Source organism: Osmerus eperlanus, chromosome 1, assembly GCF_963692335.1.
Source record: "Osmerus eperlanus chromosome 1, fOsmEpe2.1, whole genome shotgun sequence".
Lineage (NCBI taxonomy): Eukaryota > Metazoa > Chordata > Actinopteri > Osmeriformes > Osmeridae > Osmerus > Osmerus eperlanus.
Window position 1 is genome coordinate 17,274,693 of NC_085018.1, and position 27,882 is coordinate 17,302,574.

General features: G+C 43.7%; 1 protein-coding gene across 4 annotated transcripts; it reads left to right on the top strand.

Annotated features, from left to right (window-relative positions):
• The first annotated feature begins 300 nt into the window (after window positions 1–300).
• LOC134023076 (sodium-coupled neutral amino acid transporter 3-like) lies at window positions 301–27,359 on the top strand. Of its 4 annotated transcripts, none has more exons than XM_062464902.1 (17): window positions 301–611; window positions 10,271–10,490; window positions 10,994–11,026; window positions 11,242–11,335; window positions 11,502–11,617; window positions 16,055–16,128; window positions 16,401–16,493; window positions 17,032–17,113; window positions 18,966–19,048; window positions 20,265–20,323; window positions 20,840–20,971; window positions 21,516–21,595; window positions 22,009–22,109; window positions 22,741–22,865; window positions 23,109–23,253; window positions 23,921–24,024; window positions 24,297–27,359. In XM_062464902.1, the coding sequence occupies exons 2-17, from the start codon at window positions 10,348–10,350 to the stop codon at window positions 24,399–24,401; spliced, it is 1,569 nt and encodes a 522-aa protein (XP_062320886.1). In that variant the 5' UTR covers window positions 301–611; window positions 10,271–10,347; the 3' UTR covers window positions 24,402–27,359. The 4 variants fall into 4 exon arrangements, with proteins under 4 accessions (XP_062320886.1, XP_062320911.1, XP_062320902.1 ...); XM_062464918.1 differs by lacking the exon at window positions 301–611 and adding an exon at window positions 3,906–4,033; XM_062464911.1 differs by lacking the exon at window positions 301–611 and adding an exon at window positions 6,232–6,540.
• The last annotated feature ends 523 nt before the right edge of the window (window positions 27,360–27,882 follow it).

A 27,882-nucleotide genomic window follows, 5' to 3' on the forward strand; every position in this document is an offset into this window, starting at 1 on the left:
TACGCCAACGAAAAGCTAGCTATTCGTTGATGCGGATGGCGTGTTACATACCTGAGGAGTGAGTTTCACCGATACACACACCGGCTACACAGTCATATGTCAGCTTGCTTTGTCGAAACAGATATTAGGAATGGACGAGACAAAAAACCTTGAAGAGTCGAGATCAAGATCAGTAGCCAAATGATCCTTTTAGTTAACCAAGCCCAAAAAAATATGACTTGCCTTTCATAAAAATCCAGAATCCTTAGCAATTCAAGAGAAAAATAACGTTTATCTGAGCGCATAATATTTAGTTGCGCTGTGAAAGGCGAGTGCTAAAACGCTCACCGCGCGCTCTGGAACTCCACAATAGAATCAATTGATTGGAGTAGGCAGTAGGCGGAACCTAAACCCACTCGACATCCCACTTTTCAACAGATTATGAGGACAATTTACTGGCGAACACATGACATTTATTCAACATTTGAGAAGGGAACACTGTTCACACAGAAAATGTATAACTGTAACTAAGAGAAGAGAAGCCACACGACGAACGAGACTGAGAAGCCGTGGAGGTCAATATATCTGTGGAGATATTTGGAGTTCACCAAAGCACACTTCTCTCCTCTCTGGTAAGAATATCGACTACAGAATAAATTTTTCTGCTCTTGCTTTTTTATTTTGGTTATCTGTTCATTAGTAGTAGCCTAAAGCCTATTTTAGACGAGGACATTTAAGCTATAGGCTGTAAAACACTAGATTATTTTAAAATCATAGAAGGCACGTTGACAATTAAAATGGTACTATTATAAAATGCTTCTGAGTATGGAGTTTTAGAGAGATGCTACTGTAGGCATGCTCTTATTTAAGGTCGTAGCTGCACGTATTTGTACCAATAGACAGAATAACGGTAGACTACTGTGAGCGCTGACACCAGTGTCTGAAAACTCATTAGTCGCGTTGTGGTCTACTGTAACACCGTTTTACTGGAATTACGAGACACTAATGGTGACGTTCAGGGTCCATATTTCAGATACTTCTATCCATGTGCCACGTGAAAAATAGGTCATTAGCTTCCAGTCATCAGGTTAATTAATAGTTGTTTTGACAGTAGACTATAACTTGAAACCACATTATTTCTTATAAAAATGTAGGCTTCTATCAGTTGGTTTAAACAAAAGTCATTGAGGGGAATGTATTATGAAAGAGGATTCAATCTCTGCCTCATTTTAGCCTGAAACTGATGATACTGTCAGTCGGCTTCCATGAGCCCAAGCCCATTTTGAGGGCTGTTTGTGGGGAGGGCCGCAGGTGAGACTGTCTGCTGGACTTGACAGGATCGTGAGACAGCGAGAGCTGCTGTCAACCTGTCAGGATTGCTCTGCTCTCCTGCTGTATTTGAATGAGCTGGCCTGTCGCTGCGCCGTGTTCTGTCTGTCTCTCGCTCTCCCTTCATCTCCTCCCCAGACCACTGCTTGCATTCTGAATGAACTAAGGCTGCCGCCGCTGCCGGCCGCGTGCTCTGAACAGATGACTAAGTGTTAACCAAAAGTGCGAGTTGTCTTTGTTCATGTGCTCATTTGTTTGTGCGTGTTTATCCATCCGTGCGAATGCAGGCTTTTGCATGTGTTAGTGTGCATTCTTGAGAAACATATTTTGAATTTGACCATGCCCATGATAAATGCCTCTCTGGTATTGTCTCTTTCATGCTTAGCTGTCTTCAGATCTCACCTTAAAGTGTGTTCAGATCCCATTAGTACTGTAATGGTATACTACACACACCAATGGTAAGGCACCATCTTCTATCAGGGGGTTGGCTTGCTAAGTGACTCAAGGATTCAATCACTCCATTCCTACTTGATTGGATCAAAGCATTTTTTCCATTTGTAATATACCCCCTTATACTGCCCGCAGGTATTGTTTTACCAGGAATCACAGAGGTCAACAGTAAGAGAATTTAACTGGCTCAGAATGCAATATACAGTACATGTGCTCCCCGGCAGTGACTTCAGACCAAGGGAGTTAACAGACTATGAGAAGATAAGCCACTGTCTCGTCTTGCATTCCCAAACTTTTCTATGTCTGAGGGCCAAAATGATGGGTCACATTTCTCCACCAAGTCCTTTTGATAGTTATGAAAGCAAGCAATTTAAAGTATGTGAGTCAAATGGAATGATCCCCAAGCACTGGGCACAATGAGTGTAAGAACTTCAGGAAAAGGTTTACTATGATAAGAACCTTTTCAGGACAACATCTTTGTCTGGCTATCCAAAGACACATTAGAACAAATCCTACTTAATGAAATCTGATGTTTTTTGAAATCGAAAAATGTTCCTCAATAAAAAATAAAAAATACGTATTTTGGGGGGGAAATTAACCAGTAATCTGTGTAATAAAGTTAATGTACTGGATCCAAAAAGAGGGATTTGGATAGATGGTAAAGCTTAGCCAATTTTCATGGTATGAGTGTAGTTTTTATGAGTATCCTCTGAAGGTACTTTGGCCTGATGACTCAAGCATGACGAGCATGCTTGAGTCTTAGGCAGAGCCTCATAGTTCCTACACACACTTTACTTGCGTTTGACTGCTGAGAGCTTGGTGAAAATCGTTCAGCTAAATATGCTATGTGATTCAGATTGAAAAATTGCAAGCACATAAAAAACTTTCAATAACAACATAATTTATTTTCTATAGCCGTAAATTCATTAACTAAAATTGGTATTTGTCATGGTGAAACCAGTGCATCAATCAAGCTCACGTGTTTGTCACAAGTTGGACTGGTCGCTCGTTTCTTCATTTTCATGTCTGTGCATCTTGTGTTGGCTGAAAGGTCTCTTGAAGGGAGACAAGTTCACGTTTTTTTTAAACAGAAATGATCAGTGTGTCATGGGAGGAGAGGTGGCCCATTGACATGGCTTGTAGCATCCTCAGCCCTGTTGCTGTCTCCATGGTCTTCCTGTAAGAGCAAAAGCAAGATGAGGAAAGGTCTGGCTGCAGCTCTCCTATTGGTCAGGGTTGACTTCCTGAATTGACATTATATTCAGCCTATAACCGACAGAATGTGACAGAATACATTATGAATACATAACAGTACTAATATTACTACTTTTCTTTCATATGTAGGGCAATGGCACAGTTCCCAAAATCAAGGTTTGTGATTGTCAGTAAAAAAAAAAAAAGAGCAAAGTCGAAGATAAAGCACAGAGAAGATCTCTGGAAAAAGTAAGCATGCGATACATTTTAATCAAGTGGAGCTGAGCTGAGTGACTGCATGACCCATGCCATTAATATTCAGACCCTTGCACACACGGCTCTTATTTGAGTGGATTTAGCATGTGATGCTCTGTAGACAGCACTGCCATGTGCACCACAGAGGCGCCTCACTGAGAGTTGTACTGTTACTGTATTTCCAGCTGGGTGACTGAGTTTGGCCCCATGATGATCTCTTCCTTCCCATGTGATAGAGAGACAGGGGGAGGCAAAAAGAGAATTAGTTAGACGGAGAGAGAGAGAGAGAGAGAGAGAGAGAGAGAGAGAGAGAGAGAGAGAGAGAGAGAGAGAGAGAGAGAGAGAGAGAGAGAGAAAGAGATGGAGCACCAGGTTTCAGGATGCCTCTTTGTTTAAAGGGGCCACATGACAGAAATAAGGCTGGCGAGCTGGTACGGACTGGTGCGGGAGCCAGCCAAGCATAGTCAACCAGGGGCCTGTTAGCTGACAATGGTCCTCATCCTACTGTAATTGTGGATGCTGACACATACACAGGCCCACATTCCAACCAGCCAGCCTGCATATGGAGTTCTTTTTGACCCTGTCTCTCTGTTTGTCAATGCTTTCCTTCATGCCATGTTTCCTGGCCACAGAAAGCCTGCCTCATTCTGCAGATGGAGCCCCAGTGAAGACTACAGCTGCTGCTCTGGAAGGAGAGGAAGCTATAACCCTCACACAGATAGAAGCCTCTCTTCCATTCACGGTCTGGTGTAGAATGAGCTGGTTGGAGTGGACTGCCATTTTCCAGCTGTTCAGGGAGTATCCACTTTTTATGGAGTGAGTTAAGGTAACTAAACTTTTCAGCCTAAACTGAGTTGCACCATCTCAGTAAGACAGGATTTGGTTTGTAGAGTGATGAAGTGTTAGGTTTAGTCAGACTAGTCTCTGTGAGGATTAAAGCGACAGCTGCATAGATTCGTCTCATTGAATGTTTGTGTGTTTCTGTGTATCTATTTGTCTGTGTATTCCAACCGATTGGGCAGAATGATTTAAAGAACGACCATGTCACTGGGGGGGTAGTGAAATCTTCAATCTGTCCTTTGACGGTAATCCACACATGTGATTTTGGGCTTAGAGCATAATTTACAACAAGTGTTTGTGTTTGATTGATCATCCTGATACATTAATGAAACTCCACAGAGTCCCTGGGAATATTTTATTAGTGTCACAGAAAGGAGAATGTTTGCATATAGAGTTTGAAACAGAAGGCAAAACAGATACTGTGTTGCAGATAATAAGTAGTGAGCTATTTCCATGCTGAGCATCTTGGGTTGTTGCAACGCTTTCCCACTCACTGTTGCTGGCTTGACTCTTTTCACGAACTAAAGGGGTGGAAAAGGGAAGGCAGAGTGGAGGGAGGGAGGGAGAGAGAGAGAGAGAGAGAGAGAGAGAGAGAGAGAGAGAGAGAGAGAGAGAGAGAGAGAGAGAGAGAGAGAGAGAGAGAGAGAGAGAGAGAGAGAGAGAGAAGGAGAGAGGGAGGGACAGAGGGAGGGAGAGAGAGAGAGAGAGAGAGAGAGAGAGAGGGACAGAGGGAGGGGTAGAAATGTTGGCATGATTAAATCCATTCTGACCTGCATGTCCTTGTCCATGCTCCTGTTTTCATGTACATCTGACCTACCAACATCTTGGCTCAGACTTTTGTTTTCAGTTTGAAAATATCAGTTTGTGTGTGTGTGTGTGTAGGCCAGCCACATGTTTTTCCTTCTTATTGTGCCTTATCATATTGGCTATGACTCCACCATCTGTTAATGCTGCCTGACCTCTGGGATGGTGTTCCTCTCACTACGTGTGTGTGTGCTCAAATCCTCCTATTGTACATTACACACATTACACTTCACCACAAGCGTTTCATTAAAATCTGCATGCTGTTACTTTTTAAAGGTCTGCCCATAAATAATAATAGATGAGGTTTGTTTACATGTGTGAGTGTGTGTGTGTGTGTGTCTGTATGTGTCTGAGAGAGCTGCTCTGACTTGTGCCCGCCTCCTACGTGTCTCTGGTCCTATCACAACTTGAGTTGTATGTGTCTCCTCCTCCTACTCGGGAGGTGTTGAGCGTGTGAATGTGAGGCAGAGTGACAGGATGTGATGCGTGACTGGCGGACTATAAATAAATCCAATTTCCAGTGTGAGTCATCATGAAGCTGGAGCCCCCCCCCCCCCCCTCCAGCTCAGACTTGCCATTGAATGCTCCATACAAACACCCTCTTCTCTCCGGGCTCCATGCTACAACTGACCACCCCCTTATCCTGACGACATCCTAAGCCCACAAGGCAAGGCAGTGACAGCCAGTCCAGACTAGACAAAACCAGGGCATGCCAGGAATACAGAATCACAAGGCACCTATTGACCTCGCTCATCCCTATTGAAGAGCCATATCTGTACATTAAACAGCACACAGAAGCACACTGAACATGACGCATGACGTTCAGCAGTTTGTCTGTAGGGATTGTGTGTGGAGGCTTATAGTATTGTCTTTTGTAAATTGGTTTGATGGTTTGTGCACCTTTTGAGACTTGAGGATGTGTGGTGAATGTGTGTGGTTCTGTCTTCTACTCTCAACATCATCATGGTTGTGAATAAGCCTTCTTAAGTTACCAGACTATAGGGAAATCTGCAAATGTGCTTATTTGCCAAACCTGCTCATTTGAATAATCGCTAATGAAATCCATGATAAATGAGAAAATCATCTATTTGAAAATCGTATCCTCCACCATAACATCACAAGAGAGCATACGTTATTACTTTATAAACTGTACGCGTTGTTGAGTTGAGACTGGTGTGCTTTAATCTACCTCTCCCAGCAGCACCTCATCACACAGAGGGCCCAGGAGCATCTTAGAGACTGACACAAATCTCTCAGAGCCGTGAGTTCATCTCCCATTCACCCATCTGACCAATCACACGGGAATTCTCTGGCCATGGAACCCATTCTAAAATGCAAGCCAGCGCACAGGGAGAAATGGGGAAAGAGATTGGCGAGACAGAGAAAGAGAGAAAGGATGAGGTAGCGATACCAAGTAAAAGGAGAGGTGTGGAGAGAAAGACAAGAGACGGCGCAATATAACAGAGGAGAGGTGTGGGTAGAAAGAGGAAGAGGAGGATAGTGGAGGAGAAAATAAATGGCAAAAGATTAGTCTCTGGGAATGAGGACATGAGAGAGGTGATATGACGGAGTGTTGAGTGGGGAGAGGAGTCTCAAAGTGAAAATCGAAGAAAGTAAGTAGGAGTCTGTGAGAGGGAGAGAGGAAGAAACACAGGGAAAGGAGAGATGGATCGTAAACAAAGGAGTCTGGTGAGTGCTGGGTAGCGGATGATGAGAAAAAGACACTTGGTAACTACTAGGCATCACAGCAGTACAAGATAGACTGTAAAGGAGTCTATCTCCTGAAAAGTCTAGAATCATCAAGGTTCTAAGTTGAGGAAACACCCAGGATGCATAATGTTAATTTGCATACAGGTTTCTGTTCTCTAAGATGCAGCTGGTACCATTCTGTTCTGCATCATGAAAAGCAAATGGAGTAATTTCCACTGAATATACTGTAGTCTGGAAGATTCCATTCAATTAAACATTTAAACACCCCATGTCTGGTAATTGCAGTATTGTGTGTTTGTGTGTGCGATTGTGTGTGGATTAAAACCCCCCAATGACAGATGGTTTTTCCATGATTTTACAATGTTTACTAGCGCGTTCACAAAATGTGTACTGAGCGTGCTTATCTCAGGCGCGCCAACCATCATTGTCATGTGCATCACTTGAACACATCAGTCTGTTGTCTCTGACACAAAGAGGAAATTCGCCATTCTGATGATACCATTTTTTATCTATTTTTGTGTGTGTGTGTGTGTGTGTGTGTGGAGGGACACATATGAGCTTTGTCCTGATCTCCCTCAGCCTGACTGAGCTTTACGTTAATCTGATGTGTTCCGATGTTTGCTTGGATGGCAGGCTGTCACAAACCCTTCTGACTCTGACCAGCCTCCAAACGGCCTCGACATAAATACTGTCACAGAGAACGAGAGCTCTGTCTATTAGCTGCTCATTAGAGAAATTGTAGAAGTGTGTAATCTTTCAATCTGGTGTGAATCTTTTTTCTGCATTTGATAGAGAAGAATGTCAGATGTTAGACCTGTTATAAAACTGTTGTATTTTAGCTGTGATGTTGGGTATTTATTTATTGTTTTTAGACCGAATTAAACTATTTCTGCCTAAGAACCATTAATTCTCAAGTGAACCATTGAGACTAATCCCTGTATGGATTAGGAAAGTGAGTGTGAATGTGGTGTGAATGTAGATTAGACCCAGAGAAGGAACAGGCCTCGCATTTTAGCATCTGAGCACTTTGGTTATATTATACCTAGAGCAGACACACATTGACACACACTCAGAGAAACACACCCTCAGTCTCCTCATCACCTCACGCTCATTGTGTGTTTCTCACTCACTCCCATACACACACACACAAACACACACTCAGAACACAGTAGTCAGTGAGGAGGAATGTGACGAGCTGGGACACTTCTCTGTGCCAGTGCTAATAAACACAGCAGGCTCTGATATTTATCCCCTCATGGGATGACGTCTGTACGTCAGAACAGCCTACGTCAGAGCAGCTCTCTCAGACACATACAGACACACACACACACACACACTCACACATGTAAACAAACCTCATCTATTATTATTTATGGGCAGACCTTTAAAAAGTAACAGCATGCAGATTTTAATGAAACGCTTGTGGTGAAGTGTAATTAGTCTGACGCACATCTGCACCTCCTCAAATATGGTGAGAAAGCTTACCTAACAACTCTGTCCTGTCCTGTGTTTAGGTATTTCCGTACTATTCTTAGAAATCTCAAAGTTATACAGGATGTTATGTAATTGCACTTGTGGTATACTGTGATGACATACTGTTTGTTCAGGAAATGACATGACCTAAATGGGCCTCTTTTCATAAAAACTAACATCTTCACATTCGTTTTCAGTGTGGAGTATTCAGGTATGATGATGGGGGGCCTGTTGTTGAATTGGTCTTTGAAATATCCGGTATCCTAGCAGGAAGCTTCGGTTATAAATCTGGATATCACTATCCCTGTTGACACCACACTGGCCTACTTTCATTCGAAAATCGTCTCTTTCAGATCACATGATCACACCGTGTTGTTTTTTTCACACACAGCGAGTGAAACTAAGTCACGTGTTGCTTTTGTTGATTTACACAATAGACGTAGGAGCTGTGACTCTGTCCAATCAGGAAAATTCTTTCGAAGCTCCAACGAGTGAGGTCACCCTAAGTACTGCCCAAGTAGCAAGGCAACCAATCACAATGTTTTCTATTTCCATTCTTACTATGAACATGCTGCCAGTCTCTTAATGATTGGAGGGTAGTGTGAGTGACAGGGAGAGAGACCTGTTAGGCCATGGGTCAGTGTCACTGCCCCCAAGGATGTCCTGTCCTCAGCGTCCCTATCACACATGTGCGTGAATGTGGAACGCTGGCAGCTAATGAATTCAAGGTGGCATCTTTTCAATTAGGGCGCAATGAATTACCTTTTCAGCCCTTTCGAGTGGCCTGGCTAGCAGCAGCCAAAGGGGCCCCAGGCCATATAATGATGGCTGGCACAATAGTTCCACTGTTCTCCCGCCCGTTCCCAGGGAACCACACAACACGCGGCATTGTGTGCCGTGCTTTGCTGCCTGGCCACGTTGCCCAGCTTTAGCCAGAGCCATGGAGAGGCCTTGCCGTGCCCTAACGTGGCCGGGCTGGTGGAGCCGGTAACGAAAAGACCCCAGAGTTCATTCGCCTCCTCCACGTTTGATATGTTAAAATGATTTCCGACAAAAAGGTACATTTAAAAGGCAGGCTGGGGAGGCGCGGGTAGGGAAGGGAGAGTGGAGGCAGCAGGCAGTTCAGGAGGATGCCAGTGAAGGGGATTGGAGGACTTACAGAGCACTGCTGCTATGCTAAACCCTTTCTAATTGAACAGGAAATGCGAGAAAAAAGTGGTGTGTAAGCGAGTTGAAAAAACAGACACAAAAGAGGAGCCAGAACTGGTTCTAAGCTGGTCATAGCTGGTTCTGCTGCCCCTTTCATTTCTTCTTGTAGGTCCCAAAGTCTATGGACCTTCTCTTCTAACTACATATTCAAAACGTCACACACACACACACTCACACACTGATTTGCTCACGCATACTCTGCCCCTTGCCCTTGTTTACGCTGCATAGCTAATAGGACATTAGAGCTGCTTGCTTTCAAATGCGGCCAGAGAGGGAGCTTTAGTAGACAGAGACCAGGAGATGCATGTCAGAGGGGTCTTTCAAGTCCCCTACACACCAGCAGGTCTTCTTAGACACCTCTGCAGGAACCCAGGACACAGGGGCCCAGAAGAGAGGGGCCCAAGCCGTTCCCACAAAGCCTGATGTGTCACCCTCCAGTGTGGGCTTTTCTCCACTGACAAAGCAGAAGAAGAAAATACCTGTCAGTTGACAACTCAATAACGCATACTTCCCTCCATGGCAACAAAGGTTGTTGTTCAACTTTATAACTTCAATGTTCACGGCTGGTGTTTTTCTGTTCCATGTTACAATCAAGGATGCGTGTGATGTGTGTGTGAGTGTGTGTGTGTGTGATGTCAGATCCTCTTCAAAAGTGCTTTGGAACTTAATCACGTTTCCCAGAGGCTTTGTGGGGAGGAGACAGCCTCATTAGAGCTGCTGTGAGCTTTACCTCTCATCACGGCTCGTGTGCTGGCAACCTATTGTTATACAATGAGAAACTATTTTTGCTGAGTTACATGAGATTTTGTTTTTTAGATGAAGATTCCGGTGTATCTGTGCAGTTAAAAACACAACCCCATAGTGTGTACATCCCCCACATTGTACTTCTCGCAGGGTTTCATAGAAAACAGGATGATGCCACAATGGGAGAGTGAGCCGGCAGTTCATTTGCTGTATCGCTAATCTATCCTTGTCCATGCTAAAACCTTCAACCGTAAACGATCTGTCGCCATCTATTTCTTTGCAGACTGCTGAAGGGAGAGAAAGGAGAAGCTTGCTCAGCACACGCTAAACACCACACGTCTAACACACACACACCTGGAGATGAGTGAGGAGAAGGCAGCAGAGACCATGGACCCTCCTCCCCCAGCAGAGGTGAACCCTATACCCAACGGTAAAGGCCATGAGCCTGGGGAGGAGACCACAACAGCCTCCAAAACACCTCCGGCCGAGGACACAGCCCAGCAGTAAGTATAGACTCAGATCTAGTCTACCCTGTATTGAAGTATTCTGTTGTATTTTCAGTAAACATTCTATAAAACCTAGAAAACGTATTTGAAAGGCATCTCAGGGGGAGTCTCTTTTGAGCCACTTCTCTGTGTCAGCCGACACCATTCAGTCTCTCTTTGTTTCTGGATGCTTTGGCCTGCTACGAGGATTGTATCCTCTCTAGTCTCTGAGGTGTCATGTCACTTCTTCGAAGCAGGAAGTGTAAATGTGTATTATGTGTACCTTACATCAGTGTCTGTGACCTGCTGCCCTACTTACTATGAAGTCACCTCTCTTTGCAACAAGAAATTAGAAACTGTGTTGTGAAACTCAAAGAGAGAGATAAATCTGTGTATTTATCGTTGAGGTTCCTTCCTGATAATTCCTTCCTGATAATTGAATCACACAGTTTTACCAAGGATCCCTTTGTTGTTTCTCTTTGTGCTTTCGTGGGCTGATGGATCACCTCTTTCACAAATAGGGAAATTGTACCCAATACTGCCCAAAATGCCACGTAAGTAGCATTGAACAGGCCCTTGTGTAATTCTGATCCAAAGGAACTACTCTCTTTCTTATTTAGTGTATAACTGATGGAAGAAGCTCCATGTCTTTAAAGCAATAAAAACCATATACCTCTCAGACCAGAAGGCGTCATGTGAAACAGAGATATGTCAGATGCCTATGGTTCCTTGGTGCTCTGTTGTGATGGTGCTCTGTCTCTCCTCTAAGCCCCCAGAGAGGGGAGGATGCTGAGGCCACGCTGGCGGAGAGTCAAGAGTTCCTGTCAGCCGTGGAGGACAAGAAGACCCCCCGCTTCACAGACGTATGTTCACTCTGTCACGTCACAATAGGCCGTCACAAAGGTCCAACTAGGGTTTCCTTCATTTCTTTAATATCCTTATAGTGTGTTGATTATTATTTTTTGATTCTTTGCTTCACAACAAGTTTGTTCAAAAGGTTTGTTCAAATCTGTTATTCAATTCATTTAGTTTGAGGGGAAGACCTCCTTCGGGATGTCTGTGTTCAACTTGGGCAACGCAATCATGGGCAGTGGAATTCTGGGATTGGCGTACGCAATGGCCAACACAGGGATAGTCCTGTTCCTGTGAGTAGAAATGGGGATTGTTGGATGAATGGCGATGATGCATGGAAGATTAAATTGATGGATTGATGGCTGATAGGTATGCCTTTAACAGATAAATGGATTGATGGTTCAAATTCAAGCCGATGACTCAAATGAATCAATTGTCAATTTATTCCTACTCAAGCATTGTAGTTGGAGCTGCAGCTGTTGCCTGAGTAATTTACATTCAGTTCATTCATTTGAAAGCCTCCAACCCTCACACAGAAATAGCAGCACTATAATTATTAGACAATTAACAGTCAGCAGCCTTTTTGTAATGTCCCTAATTTAATACTCACACTTTAAACTCCATTGGCTTTAAACACACAACCTCTCTCTCTCTCTCTCTCTCTCTCTCTCTCTCTCTCTCTCTCTCTCTCTCTCTCTCTCTCTCTCTCTCTCTCTCCCTCTCTCTCTCTCTCCCTCTCTCTCTCTCTCTCTCTCTCTCTCTCCCTCCCTCTCTCTCTCTCTCTCTCTCTCTCTCTCTCTCTCTCTCTCTCTCTCTCTCTCTCTCTCTCTCTCTTTCTCTTTCTCTCTCACACACACACACACACACACACTCAAACACACAGACAGACACGAAAGGTGATGTTTATTTTTATAAATATTTACATGGAGATTAATTGGGCCTTGTGCCCAGTGAAGTTGTAGATGATAGTAGAGATCAAATTAGCATGCTAATGTAACTGTGGTGTTGTGTTCAAGCAGTGCAATTAGATTGATGAATGTTGAAAATGAATCTTTTGTGATTACGTGTTCTGTCATGTTTGCAGATGGAAGAGGGCATTAACATGGGGTTTTCCAGAAGCGTTACCCCAATATTGGTATATAGGTTAAAGGGCAAGTGCTCATACAAGTAGTTAACTACAGACACACGAAAACACATATTTGGGCCTTCCCTGTGGAATAAGCTTTATTTATAGTACAACACATGAACCAGTCAGCTCAAAGACATGACGCAGCTAAGGTCCTTCCTAGGTAATCTTACCCCAATAATAGCTAGCATTGCATTAACATGGACAAATACATAGAATAGTGCCAACAATAACACATACTGTAGGTAGCACCACCACTGGCAGATATAGCATAGCTTTAACCCTGGCAGATATAGCATAGCTTTAACCCTGGCAGATATAGCATAGCTTTAACCCTGGCAGATATAGCATAGCTTTAACCCTGGCAGATATAGCATAGCTTTAACCCTGGCAGATATAGCATAGCTTTAACACTGGCAGATATAGCATAGCTTTAACACTGGCAGATATAGCATTGCTTTAACACTGGCAGATATAGCATAGCTTTAACACTGGCAGATATCTCTCTTGGAAGTCGCTTTGGATAAAAGCGTCTGCTAAATGAATAAATGTAAATGTAGATATAGCATAGCTTTAACCCTGGCAGATATAGCATAGCTTTAACACTGGCAGATATAGCATAGCTTTAACCCTGGCAGATATCGCATAGCTTTAACACTGGCAGATATAGCATAGCTTTAACACTGGCAGATATAGCATAGCTTTAACACTGGCAGATGGCTTCACCACCACGCTAGTCTTTTGTCTCCCACTATTGTTCACACCTCACATCCACCACTGCCATGATTTTGTGTGAGGTGGTAAGCATGGGTTGTGTGTGCAATGTTATGTTACAATCCACCATAATGCTGCTTGTATTAGAAAAATCGAATAGCCCCGGGGATTTGTTTACCTACTGTAGCAACCTTTGATTGGATTACAATACAAAAGCTGCACCAAAGGGTAAGACAGTCTTCTGAACTGTGGTAATACTATTGTCTTTGCAATAGCAAGGCAGGTGGTCTCAGACATGTGGCTTAGAGTCTAGAACATAATGTTCTCTTTGTCTGAGGTTTGTGTAAATTTATATTTTATGGCAGCAATCCAGTGCCAAATCTGGCTGGAATATGTAGTAATACACCTGACCAACAAAAATATTATTAAGGGACTGTATTTAAGATCTTTGCTTGGATTCCTGAGGTTTTTCAATGAGAGAAAGTTTATTATTATGAGCTGTGTGGTATGAATGTGGTTTCCCAAGTGTGTGTGTGTGTTTGTGTATGTGTATGTGTCTAGGGACCTGAACTGTGTGTAGGGGTTAGTGGAGAGCTGTACATGTGTGTACATATGACACTATGTCCTTAGTATAGGAGCTATGAACTAATGTATACATTCCTGCCATATATTAAAATAACATAAAAACCTGTGTGACTCAAAAAATGTGTCTCTGAGGAAGCCATGTTGATTTGCATTGCTGAAAAGGAACAGAGACAGGGTATGAGAGAGAGAGAGAGAGAGAGAGAGAGAGAGAGAGAGAGAGAGAGAGAGAGAGAGAGAGAGAGAGAGAGAGAGAGAGAGAGCGTGTTGGTAGCCCACAATGTGCTGCAGGGTGCCACTCGCCTCTCCTCCATGGATTTTCCTTTGCTCTCTGCCAGAGCTCTGTGTCATTCTGAATCTTAGACACTCCTTCCCCAAGGGGACAGTAGACCTATATAACAGCACACACAGCATACACACACACATATTCACATACACACATGCATGCCACACACACACACATATTGTGTCATACAGTGACCCAGCATGCCCTTGGCCAGAGTATGTTTTTCTCCATGACCCAGTCACCTGCTTAAACACCTCCTCCACAGCACCCACTGAGCACTGATGAGCAGGCTGACTGTGGGCCACCAGGCAGTCCACGCACACATGTGCACTCACAACACACACACACACACACACATCTATCACTATCCATGTGTGTCTCTTGAGTGGACAGGCCCAGAGTGACTGGTGTAAAGGGTGAAAGGAGATTAGTGTGTGTGTTCCTGGAGCAAAATAGGCCAAAGTGGACTGTGTTAAACTCTTAATTGCATGTTAAAGTGTAAATCTATGCTTGGTAAGCTATTTTGTTTTAAGTTCATAAGCTCTATGAAGGTGTCAGTATCCCTGATGTACTCCAACAGAAAGTCTACTAGTAGGGTTGACCGTGTAAGGAGGAGAAAGTTGAAGTTAAGACACACCATTAAGGATCCAGAAGGATGCAAGAGAAATAACTAGGATCAAGAACACATTTTTCTTTCATGATTTTCCTACATTTTACATATATCACATTTACTTTTCCACATGCTGCAACGCAGAACTTGTATTTAAAGATTAAATACCTTATATAAGATCACTATCTTATCATATTACTGTATGTCTGCCGTCTTCTTGGACACAGAGGGCTCAGTTAGGCCCTGTTAGGAATGTAGCGGGGGAGAGCTGAGTGGAGCTGTGTGTGTGAGTGTGTTAAAGTGTGTTTGTGGTGTGTCTGTCAGCAGGTCTGTCCCACTACTTCAGCCACCAGTGCACATTCTTACTGCACCCAGTCCAGCACCCAGACACAGTCCAGCACCCAGACCCAGTCCAACACCCAGACCCAGTCCAGCACCCAGACCCAGTCCAACACCCAGACCCAGTCCAGCTCCCAGACCCAGTCCAGCACCCAGACCCAGTCCAACACCCAGACCCACACCCAGTCCAACACCCAGACCCAGTCCAGCACCCAGACCCAGTCCAACACCCAGACCCACACCGAGTCCAACACCCAGACCCACACCCAATCCAACACCCACACCCAGTCCAACACCCAGACCCAGTCAAGCACCCAGACCCAGTCCAACACCCAGACCCACACCCAGTCCAGCACCCAGACCCAGTCCAGCACCCAGACCCAGTCCAACACCCAGACCCAGTCCAACAGCCAGACCCAGACACAGTCCAGCACCCAGACCCAGTCCAGCACCCAGACCCAGTCCAACACCCAGACACAGCACAATGTGAAAGGGCAGACCAGGAGTTGAAGCTGAGGGGAAAGACGTGTCTGTCGTCCAGTCCAGAGAGTTTGGGTGACATTGCCAAGAGCAATGAATAAAAGAGCAACAAGAGGGAGAGAGACAGAGGGAGAGAGAAAGAGAGAGATAGACAGTGACTTGCTCTGAGTAAACCAGTGCTAGCTCAAGTGTCTCTGCTCTGGGAACATACTTTTTAGATCATTTTTACCATAACTTAACGATTAGGTTATGGTCACTACATTAATATTTCACCGTAAGATATTTATGTGGTATTTTCTTTCTTTTTTAGATGGGTATATTTGTGTCAGAAGTCATAAAGAACAATGAGACAGTGTAGCACAGTCAGAGTATGTATACCCTGTGACCCCAATTCCCGCTGTACACAGCTGTATACATGTATTGCTTCATCTGCGGCCAGCTGTTGCAATGATTCTTGGAATTTATTTAATGACAGAGGTCAGTGAGGATGAAGGGGACATTGAGGATGTTGATGATGATGAGGAGGAATACAATGGTTCTAATACAGGGTGATGATGAAGGTTTAATGTTCTTTTCTCTGGTCTCCCCCTCAGGATTCTCCTGACAGCCGTGGCAGGCCTCTCATCGTACTCCATTCACCTACTGCTCAAGTCCTCTGGCATTGTGGGTGCGTATGTAGAGAAATGACCCTGTCAAGGAGAACATGAATTTCACCAGCAGCATCAAAAAGAGCCTGCCTTGTCCTCTAGCATCACCTCTTAATCATCCTTGTATGGTTGCTGTAGTAGCATATCTCCTACCCCTACACCATGCTGTGGTGTGTTAGACATTGTTAGCCAGTTTAGCCCCCCTCCCACGACCTTTATCTTTACATCGTTTTTCATGTATTTGTCATGCAGTATTTCATCAGTATGCTAATGTAGTGTGTGTGCGCCTCAGGTATCAGGGCTTATGAGCAGCTGGGCTACAGAGCGTTTGGGACGCCAGGCAAGATGGCCGCCGGCATTGCCATCACACTGCAAAACATTGGAGGTGAGGGGACACAGAGATCACACCTAGCGCCTAGCTGTCACCTACATGACTCTGCCTGGGTCACCCAAAGTTAGACATGTGTGCACTGGCGCACAAATACACACACACAAACAAATGTTTGCACGCATATACATTGTTCTCTGTGAAGCTAATGAGCACCACATACAGAGATGTCCAGACTGCAGAGGTGGTGTTGCTCTCTAGTATTTATCCACCTGACATGCATACTACTACTGCAGGCGCGTGTTTCTGCATGTGTGTGTGGAAGGGTGTGTGTGTATTTGGGTTGTATGGGTTATATTTGGAAATACTGATTTACTCAAAATATGATTATCTCTCTTAACTACCCACAATCCCTTGTGGTTGGGCGGTGGGGATTCGCTCTGGATTAGCGTGTGTCTATATCTGGTGGGAATTTGTGTTTGAGTTATTTCCAGTGTGTTTTTGTGTGTGTGCCTGTGTGTGATTGGGACTATCCTGTGCATGTTTATGTGTGTTCACATTAACCAACCAAAGACCCTGTGTCTTTCTCTCACAGCCATGTCCAGTTACTTGTACATCGTCAAGTATGAGTTCCCTCTGGTCATCCAGGCTTTTCTGGGGGTGGATAAGCCTTCAGGGTGAGTAACATAGTCCCACTGCTCATTAGAAGCTATAAACTGACGCTCACCATACTGGCATAACAATCCCTCACAACCTAAAATGAATGTGTCAGAAAGAGACTTGTATTGGAGTGCAGAGGATATTAGTCTGGGAATCCTCCAGAGATGTTGCTTCTTGGGTGTTCAAGTAGCCCAGACACCTCCTTTCAGATCCTGTCAACTGGCATCTGCCTGTCTGCCGTTTGAGAGAGTGTGTATGCATGTGTGCACACGTGCTTGTGTGTGTGTGTGTGTCAAGAAGCTTGCCTGAGAGCAGCTGTGAGGATAAGAATGGGGGAGGGGGCAGAATGACTGAGCAGAGCGACCAGATCAAGGCACCAGATCACAGCAAAGCCAGCCTGTCCGGCCGGAGCCTGAGCCTCTTGATCACCTGTGCAGGAGGCCTGATAGGGACACTGAGTCATGGTGGAGAAGGACAGCCCTGTCTCTCTGTGGGCAGAACTATGTCGGCTGATCGGTGTGTGTGCCAGAGCATTTCACTTGGTGTTATATGGAAGGCTGTCAGTGTGTTTACTGAATGATGGGGAGCGAAACTAACTCTGTCCCTGAGGTGTCTGACATGGTCTCATCTTTACAGCCTGAACAACTGTCTGTTTGAGTGTGTGTGCGTGCGTGTGTGTGTGTGCTGTCTGTATACTGAGAGCATTTCCCAATCAATGAACACCAAAGGCTATGTCTGTGTGACTTTGAATGTGTGTGGACCAGTTAAGCTGTCAGTGAGCTTCTATTTGTGGTGATCGACTCTGTGTGTGTATGTGTCGTATTCTTCGCCATTTGTTTATTTGTCCCGGCTTGTGTTATATGTGTGTGTCAACTGGTTTGTGTCTGTGTGCCTGCGGTATACTTTGTATGTCCTGTGAGGTTGTGAAGGTCAGTTCTCTACCTGTGTGTGTGTGCACGTGTGTGTGCCGCTGGGCCAGATGGCCAGGTCAGCTCCAGTGGGCCAGCTGACAGCAGCAGAGATAGATGGAGCCCTTCTCTAGGCTCCAGAGTGTGTGCCCCCCCCAGCATACAGATGCTGAGGCCCCTTCCAGTCTGCTACCTTGGAAAATCAGTGACATTAATCACCCCCTGTGTCTGGCTCCAGAAATAGCTCCCATAGATTTAGTTGCCCCCTGTTGCGTCGACTGTCAGGAGGAGAGTGTTGTAGCCTGTTTGGTCATACAGAACCACACACAGGATTATAGTGTGTCACACTGTATGTTGGCCTACTTCCTCATTTCTTCCAGTTCAGGGTGGCTTGTTAGTATTCCAAGGTTTTGTTCAGGACCTTGTGTCCTGTGTGTATGTGTCCAGTGTGCAACAGACGACAGTAAGACCTGGGAAAGGCTTGACTTTATGTTCTCTCAAAATGTCCATTGACAAATGAATTTCTAGAAGATGGTGCAGGGAATAGGTACTGTGGGCCAGTGTTGGCCAAGCACACAATGTTCTGTATGCCACTCTTTCACTCTGTGATTCTCTCTTCCTCCCTTCTAAACACATAGAGTTGGAATCTTAAGTACGTTTAAAAACAGGTAACCCCCTGAATAGCTCATATAGGTATCACCTGATTGCAATCTAGAAGGAGTGTTTTACTACAGAATCTAGTATGCAGCGGATGTGATAGAAATGTCCATTCACCTGAACTGATGTGATGTTGGAAAACGACTGGCTTTCTTTCTCATTCACCGTTTATCTTTCGCTCTCTCTCTCTCTCTCTCTCTCTCTCTCTCTCTCTCTCTCTCTCTCTCTCTCTCTCTCTCTCTCTCTCTCTCTCTCTCTCTCTCTCTCTCTCTCTCTCTCTCTCTCTTTCCCTCCCTCTGTCCAGTGAGTGGTTCATGAATGGGAACTACCTGGTGATCATGGTGTCCATTGCCATCATCCTGCCCCTGGCACTGATGAAGCAGCTGGGTGAGGCTTTCAGCTTTGTACACACGTACCCGTCCTCTCTCACCCTCTCTCACCCTCTCTCACCCTACACATCCAGTCATTCACTTTGATCAGTACAGTTCATCACTGTCATTGGAGTGGTTTCAGAGCCTACTTTGGAAATGATCATCTGGTGAACTGAAATGTCCCAAAAACCTTAAGCAACACTTAGCTATACAGACTGCTAGCAGTGCTTGTGAAACTGGCCTTTTTCTGCATGTTGTATTTAAGACTGTGTCACTGTCTTGTTGCACTGTCCTATTATCACAATGATGCAATATTGTAGTTAAGGTGACTGTGGTACAGTTCTTGGCAGTAACCACTCAAAAGACATTTTGTAAGACAGTGAGATCATATGGGTCAATCTCTATCCGAGTGTGCAGTTCTGGACCTAAATTATTTGCTTACAAAACAATATGCACTGCTTGATAGCTTTGGATGAAAGCTTCTGCCAAAAAATATAAATAAATGTGATTTAAAATGTAATGTAAATCTTATAATGCTGGCAAGGAGTGGATTTATAACAGCTAGTTACCTTCCTCCTTCTCTCTCCTCTCCTCCCCTCTTCATCTCTCTCCAACCTTTCCCCTCCTCACTCCCTCCGGTGTGTGACGTGGATAAGACTCCCCCACAGTGTCAGAACAGGCTGCGAGGCTGATAGCTGCGGTTAGCCGTGTGTGATTATGCACCTGTCAGCAGTCCTATGAAGACATAAGACATCACTGTCTGACACAATCTGGTTGTACATCATTTTTGGAAAAAAACCCTCAGAGCTCTCTTATTTTTGGAATTTGATCTACTGGCACTGGTACAAGTGTGTTTCTGTGTCTCTGTGCTTTGGCATCATCGAGTGTGTCTAAAAGACGCCCTGGTTTATGTAAGCCCTCAGGCTTGGCTAGTGTAGTGGCACAACAGATCGTTACACTATTACATAAGAGAAAGACAGAGGGACCAAGAACAAAGATTCAGAAACAGTAAAAAGTGAAGGATTTAGAAGATTTAATGTAAGAGAGAGAGTGAGAGAACGAGAGAGGTCCTGACCTTTTATTATGAGCAACATTCAAAGGTCAATAAGGCCCATTAATGAGCCACAGCTTCAGGGTCTTAGTCCAGGCCAGTCATGTCCAGCCCAATCCAGTCAGTGTGGTATGTGAGCTGATGAACAGGTAGTGTGATGATGACGCCTTTGTGTTTTCAGGGTACCTGGGATACACTAGTGGTTTTTCTCTCAGCTGTATGGTTTTCTTCCTCATTGCGGTACGTCAAACACACCCACACCCACACCCAGATGTTTACTGTACCCTTAGCATTATTAGTAGAGTCTAGCATCCTCTGGGATTGTTGTTGTTGTTGCCAAGATTAGTCTTACTATTAGAGAGGCTCAGTACTCCACACAAAAGCACCCAGGACACACACACACACACACACAATTAATTAATATTCCCCTCACGTTCCACAGATATCCACGAGCAAGTTCTTTTGTCCCCTGCAGTTTCAGACTATGTTGGTCTGTGTGTGTTTTTCTCTGACCTAGTTTTGGTTCTGCATGCACTAATCCGTGCTGCACACTGCTGTCCCCCAGTCCAAACAAACAAGCCACATTTCTCACTCTCTCTCTCTCTCTCTCTCTCTCTCTCTCTCTCTCTCTCTCTCTCTCTCTCTCTCTCTCTCTCTCTCTCTCTCTCTCTCTCTCTCTCTCTCTCTCTCTCTCTCTCTCTCTCTCTCTCTCTCTCTCTCTCTCTCTCTCTCTCTCTCTCTCTCTCTCATCCACAGGTAATCTATAAGAAGTTCCAGGTGCCCTGCCCATTTTCAGACTACAGCCATAACAGCACTAACAATAACATCAGTGCTGTGGATATGAATGACCCTGCCTGTGTTCCTCGCATGGTCAATCTCAACCCTCAGGTGAGAGTACAGTTCATACAATGATATGACCCACACTTCACACACACCCCTCACACACCCCTCACACACCCTGCTTCTCCAGCACCCAATGTCACTCACTCTATTTAAATGATAAGTAATACTGCTTACTGTATGCCGGCAATGAACACAGTTATACACAGGATGATTAGTGGTAGGTGATGAGTAGTCCCTGGTCTTAATCAAATCCTATTATTTTCATACTAGGCCCCATTTAAGATCAGTGTTAGATTTATAGGCTCCAGCTAGCCACACCAAGCTAACCAGATCAGTCCCTCCAACTAGCCAGACCAACCTACCCAGAGCAATCCCTCCGGCTCTTTAGCAGCTTACCGTGAAGGCATTCCTAAGCAGCCTAAAGCTGGCCACTGGCCGGACTCAAGTTAATCACAGACAAACAATTAGCTCTCTGTGATGTGTCTCAGACTCTAATGGGCCAATAAAACGATAGCTTGGTGCTACAGCATCCAGTGTTGGCACCAATGTATCCATAGTTACATTTGTGGGGGTGGGGTCATTTTTTCAGACGGCCTACACAGTGCCCATTCTGGCGTTTGCCTTCGTGTGCCACCCTGAGGTCCTGCCCATCTACACTGAACTGCGCAAGTAGGTGCCCCATTCCTACCCACACAGGGTTCAAGGCTGCTGATGCTGCTTTCCTGTGAACCAGGAAGTCATTCTGTATGCTTTGGGCTTGGCCAATCATATGCCGACTCACATGCACATTACATTGCACATGGCATGCAGAGATTCTTTGATGCATGGTTAGTCGAAGGGGTATCACCACTGTGTTAAACCACAAAAACTTGGGTGCAGCTGTAAACTAGGATGTTATACCCCTGGATAAATGTAATTACACGATTGGCCCCAAAGCACAAGCTAGCATTTAATGATGTGCACAATAATGTATGTGTTTTGTTGGTGGTTGTTTTGGCTTGTCTTGGACTGCATGTGTGATGTGTGTGTATGCCTTTGTGCCGGCGTATGTGACATCACATCGCAATATTCTCTGATTTCAGCCCCACCAAGAAAAAGATGCAGCATGTGTCCAACATCTCCATTGCTGTCATGTACACCATGTACTTCCTGGCTGCTCTGTTTGGATACCTGACCTTCTATGGTGAGGCTCCCCTCCCCCCCCCTCCCCCCCCCCTCCACCACCTGTCATCGAGAAGGTCTCTCTGTCTCTCGCTTTCTGTCACTCTATTGCTCCTTCTCTCTCCGTCTCTGTCCCCCTCTCGGTTTGTATTTGTTTGTTCTCTCGGTCGCTCTCCCTCTGTCTCCTCTTGATCCTTATTTCCTTGTCCCTCTCTTCTTCGTCTTCTGGCCTTCTCCTTCTCCTCCTTCTCATGTATTCTGTTTATGCCAGCTTCAGGCCATTTACAGTACGTAGGAAAGCCTCGTCTCATGTCACTGTTTGGGTTAGGTAATCTGCATGGACGGAGACGTAAATGTGGGTCGCAATGAGGTTGCTTGGTTATTGTCTCATTGGAGAAGTTAACTGTAAACCAATCCATGGTGGAGGTGGACTAACGACTCCTCCTAGTGGTTGTCAGTATCACTGGGTGTACCACACGGTCTGATTAGGTTGTAACAGCAAAGGGGCAACTTATCACTATGTCCTAATAACTTTTTAATGATGGTGATTAATAATGCTATTGATTCATAATGTTTGTAGACAGCAGACTGCTCCTGGTGAGATGTGGGATTTGTAGGGTTTCTCAAACCACCTCCTCTGTTGCCCCCTACAGGTGAGGTGGAGCCAGAGCTGCTTCACACCTACAGCAGGATTGACCCCTACGACACCCTGATCTTGTGTGTGCGTCTGGCCGTGCTCACGGCCGTCACTCTTACCGTCCCCATTGTGCTTTTCCCTGTGAGTCAGCTGCCTCTTGTTGGCAGGTCTTAACACTTGGTCACACAGTATGAATGGATACAACTAGTCATACGTTTGTATACTATTTTATTAAGTATTATATTCACTGAAATGATGATATACACATATTGATATGTTGACAAGAACAGTGTATCTAAACTGTCCTCTGTTGAAAACCACTGTTGCTTGAAAATCAGTAACAGAAAGGTCCTGTAACTGAAGCCATCCTGGTGTGTTCCTCAGGTGAGGAGAGCCCTGCAGCAGATGCTGTTCCCCAACAAGACGTTCAACTGGCCCCGCCACATCGCTATCGCTGTCTGTCTACTCACCTGCATCAACTTGCTAGTCATCTTTGCCCCCAACATCCTGGGCATCTTTGGCATCATTGGTAGGTTGGAACTGCACTCCACACAGCTGGCTACTGTTATTCTCGCGACTGCCAATGTGATGTTTTAGTCAAATAAATGTGGTAAATGTAGTATTAATAACTGCGGTAACTGTTGGTTAAATGACCTCAAATGAACCCTTATCCTCCATAAGCCTCACTAGTGTCGGAATTTGACATTTTAAACAAAAGTGTCTTTGAGGCTGCTTGCACTCGTTCACCTTCGCAGTGAACTCAGCGCTCTTACAGCTTACAGATCTTAGCCTCTTTTATGTCACCGCACACTTTTGATCCCCTATGCATTAAACCCTCAGCTATAATGCTGTACTTACTGTGGAGGATTTTGAGTCATCAAAGCTAAAACACCGCAGGAATGTATTATATACTACAAACTGTAGACTAGTCTTGTGAAAGTTATGCGGTAGAATTTTTATATTAAAACCTTTTTTTACCAGCTCATTGTTTCCACCTGCATCCAGCCACCTACTTTGGCTGGATGATCTGGACAATAATGTTCCCCTTAGTGTTAATAACAGTTTGGTGGCATATTAACCACTGAGATAGATTGACACCTAGTCAATTATTTGTACATGATCTAGTGATGAGTAATGTGTGGCAGTTTGGTGTTGGAGAGCGCTGGTGTTCCATGTTTGTCCCTGTCCCCCCCCAGGTGCCACGTCGGCCCCCTGCCTCATCTTCATCTTCCCTGCTGTGTTCTATATCCGCATCGTACCCAAAGAGGAGGAGCCCATGCGCTCAGCCCCCAAAATCATGGTAAGGAACTAAACAGGTCGACCCTCTAACTCTATCAATTCCAAGTTCTCGCCCATTACGTTGTCATTCTGGGAGATCATATTTACATGTAGGGTAGGCTAGTCTAGTTAGTTAATAATGTTAAGAAGGATAATAGTTTATAATGTTATTGATAATAAACTAAGGGGGGGTTTGGGAGGGGGCATCAACAACCATGCGCCACAATGTATATCCATTTTCTCTTCACCCTGTCTTTGTCTGTCTTTCTCTTATTTCCTTTCTCTTGTTCCCAGGCTGCCTGCTTTGCTGGAATAGGTGTCCTGTTTATGGTAATGAGCCTCAGCTTTATCCTCATTGATTGGACGTCAGGGAGCAGTAAAGCAGCCAAGGGTCACTAAATTCCACAGTCTACTGTATGAATTCGTTTTTGTATTGATGTAAATCTAGATATGTAAATGTATATTTTCTGTTGTTGTTTCGGATAATAATATTAGAAGATTTAGTAGCTGCTCCAATAGAAAGTGTCGACCACAGTGTCTGGCGAATGAGAGAGCTCAGTCTTCTGGATGGACTCCCACTCAGATGACACACATTCATACCCACCACAGCCAAACAGTGTGAGGAGGTCCAAGCCAATAGACTTTATACCTATATAGCCAATATACCTCCCCTACCCCCAAATAGCCATTGTGTATGATCTACTAACCACTGTATGGACTGGGAGTATAAACAGAACAAAAACATTTAAGACATTCCTGGTATCCTGGTAGCATTCTTTAACGAAAATTGAAGAAAGACATGATGAGAATTGCACAGTACATGGGGTGTTTTTAGTCTGCTGTGTTAAGTTATTGATGTAATTAGGTCAGTGGTTCTCAGTCCTGGTCCTTGTGCCCCCCTGCCCTGCATGTTTTAGATGTTTCCCTGCTCCAACACACCTGATTCAAATGGATGGTTCGTTATCTGGCTTCTGCTGAGCTTGATAACGACCCATTCATTTATATCAGGTGTGTTGGAGCAGGGAAACGTTTAAAACATGCAGGGGAGGGGGGCACAAGGACCAGGATTTAGAACCACTGAATTGGGTCAAGACAATATTCTGTGCAATAGCAGAGGTAATGTGGCATTGAACATGATTGGACAGAGTGCAGTTACTGTGGTAACGCAGCTCTTTGGCCACTCCTCCTGTGACACATGCTGTTGCTTCCCATTCTTTTTGTCTGATTATTAAGCAGAGGACACAAACCAAGAGCATGTATGCCAATGTGCTGTCCAGACAATTAGTTTGACCCAACATATTACAGCACAGATGTATTTTTAATTGTTCTACTTGACATGTCTAGAGTTAGAGCATCAAAACAATATTTTGTGTTTTATTGATGCTCTTGCTGAACCAGTAATGAATAGTTTATTCACTGTTTCTGGCATCTGGATTCATTGTGGTTCAGAGCACAGCTTTCTAAACTGGAAGGCAAACCCACCTATGATCTGTCTCCTAAGGGATTATTTATGACATAGAAAGTTGTTCTATAGATAGGTGTCTTGTTGAGTTGTTTCTGGACGTTTACTGAAAATAATCAGAGATAGCCAAAAATAATTTAAAAAACACAGGGTCACTGTATTAAGAAGATAATCATGGATTGTATGTGTAATTGTTGATATTTCCAGGACTTTACATGTCCCTAACTGAAGTATAGAGTAGCACTAATAGACAGGGTACAGGGTGCCACTGGTGTCTCTTTAACAACCCAAACAAGGTGGTTAGCTGTAGCACTTTCAGCTGATAAGCACAACTTCTCCCAGTAGTCATTAATCAATTGGCTTGCTAATTATTTCTTTGTTACTCATCTATATTTTCTAAATAATATTTTGAGGGGATTCCCTTTATAACACTAATGTCAATCTCTAAAGAGGTGTCTTAATCGTAGTCAAAATCTAAATTGCTAAATAATATGTATTTAAGGTCTAACATGGTACAAGGATGTTTCCTCCAACTACTTGAAGTTCTCTTTCCTGTACTCTTGTCTGCCCTGTGTTCTATTTTGCAGCCCTGTAATGATTTGAGTGTAAACAAATAAACATAACTAAATCTCTTTCTCTCCCATATGGAGAGAACAAAACTAATTCAGTGGATGTACTGTAAGGATTGTAAGTGTCTGTGTTGTTTTTAAGAAACATGACTAAACTGTATTTGAATTGTGGTACTTCAATACATACACACATACATGTAAGCCTAAAGCACCAACATAAAATAATGGCCCATTATTGAATATACTAAAATATAAATTCATCATTTAATCATACATATATATATGATCAATAGATATTTTAAATAACTAAAAAGGATCAGTAATAGGCCATTATTTTTATGTTGTTTTAGTCTTTCAAGTTCTTGAATCTTGTTGAATCAGAGTGGGTGAAAAAAAGTAAATAATCTTTTGATAGTGTCATCAAACAATAGTGAATTACACAGTAGTTCAGGTCATTTTTGAACATCCCTGTTGCTGGTGTTGAGGACTACCAGAGTGGAAGCAACTGAGCTGCATTCCTGTATCTCCTATTGTTTTTGTGAAGACTTGGGGAAGCGCACATTATGGGGTGTTCTGTACTGTTGTATGAGTGTTGTGCCATTGTTCCGTCCAACTTGTCAACACCTCCTCTGACAATTGATCATGTTCTCAGATAAATGGCTGGTCTGCATGTGCCAGTGTACAGGGAAAAGCATCAGTATCAGTCACCATGGAAATAACAAGCTGTTATTATTGTATATGGTGTCAAATGGATGTATTGTATTCTCTATTAAAGATGAAAAAAATAATTCAGGTGATATATTTTCACACTGTTATTCTTATAATAATACAGTTATGTCCCCCTGTGGTAATGTAAGTCCAACGGGCAGTTGTAAAGTAGAAGTTGCATTGTCAGAAATATGGTTATTTGCTTGACACTGACACAACCCCCCACATTAGCATTCAGGGAGGACATTGTGGAAGGGATATTGAATGCTTCTCATGACTGGCAACTCAAACACATTTCTCTGTGTGATTCATTGCCCTGTGTGATTTATTGAAATCTGTATGAGTGAATAACAACATATTAAATATTGACTTTAACCAGCATTTATACATAATGTATATAATTGTAAACCCTTTATATCTATATGCATATCTAGTTTGTATAATGTAAATAGCAGGTACGGTTTTAGTCAGATTAAAAAACATAAATGTAATCATTTTAAAAGTGCTTTTAAACCCTTTTGCCCTTCAATTGATGTCTTTATTTTTATGTATCTCTCTATATTTGAATACATTGTGAGCAGTCAGAAAACAATGTTGCAATAAATATATCAAATAACATTTTTCAGTCCTTTGTTAATAATTTTGAAAAATGTGCTTTGTATTTCAAAAGACACAAATCTACACCCAACCAGATGACCCCATAATACTGTTAAAGAGGGACTGAGGATGAGAACTGCATGCATAGATACAGTCCTGTATACACAATTCAGACTGTTTTGTAGATGAGATATTATATCTGTCCTGTGTAAAATAAGACAAAAAGATATCTTTCAGGAGTGAAGTGCTTTCCTGGAAGTAGTATGTTTGATGAGACACTTTTTATCAGCATTTCTGTTAATGTTGCAGCCCAGCGTGCTGGTGCTTCGCAAATCTGGGACTCATAAGAATTAATATACCAAAACATTGGAATCCAAAAATCAAACTTTGTCAATGTTTGGATATCCCTAATTATATAGGCTGTATACATAGTGGATCATTAGGAATAAAGTCAGTAGAATCCATAAAGCACGAATATTTGAAAAAGGAAAATATGTTACAACCGGTAGGTTAAGAATGTATTTATTTATTTTAAATGAGCAAT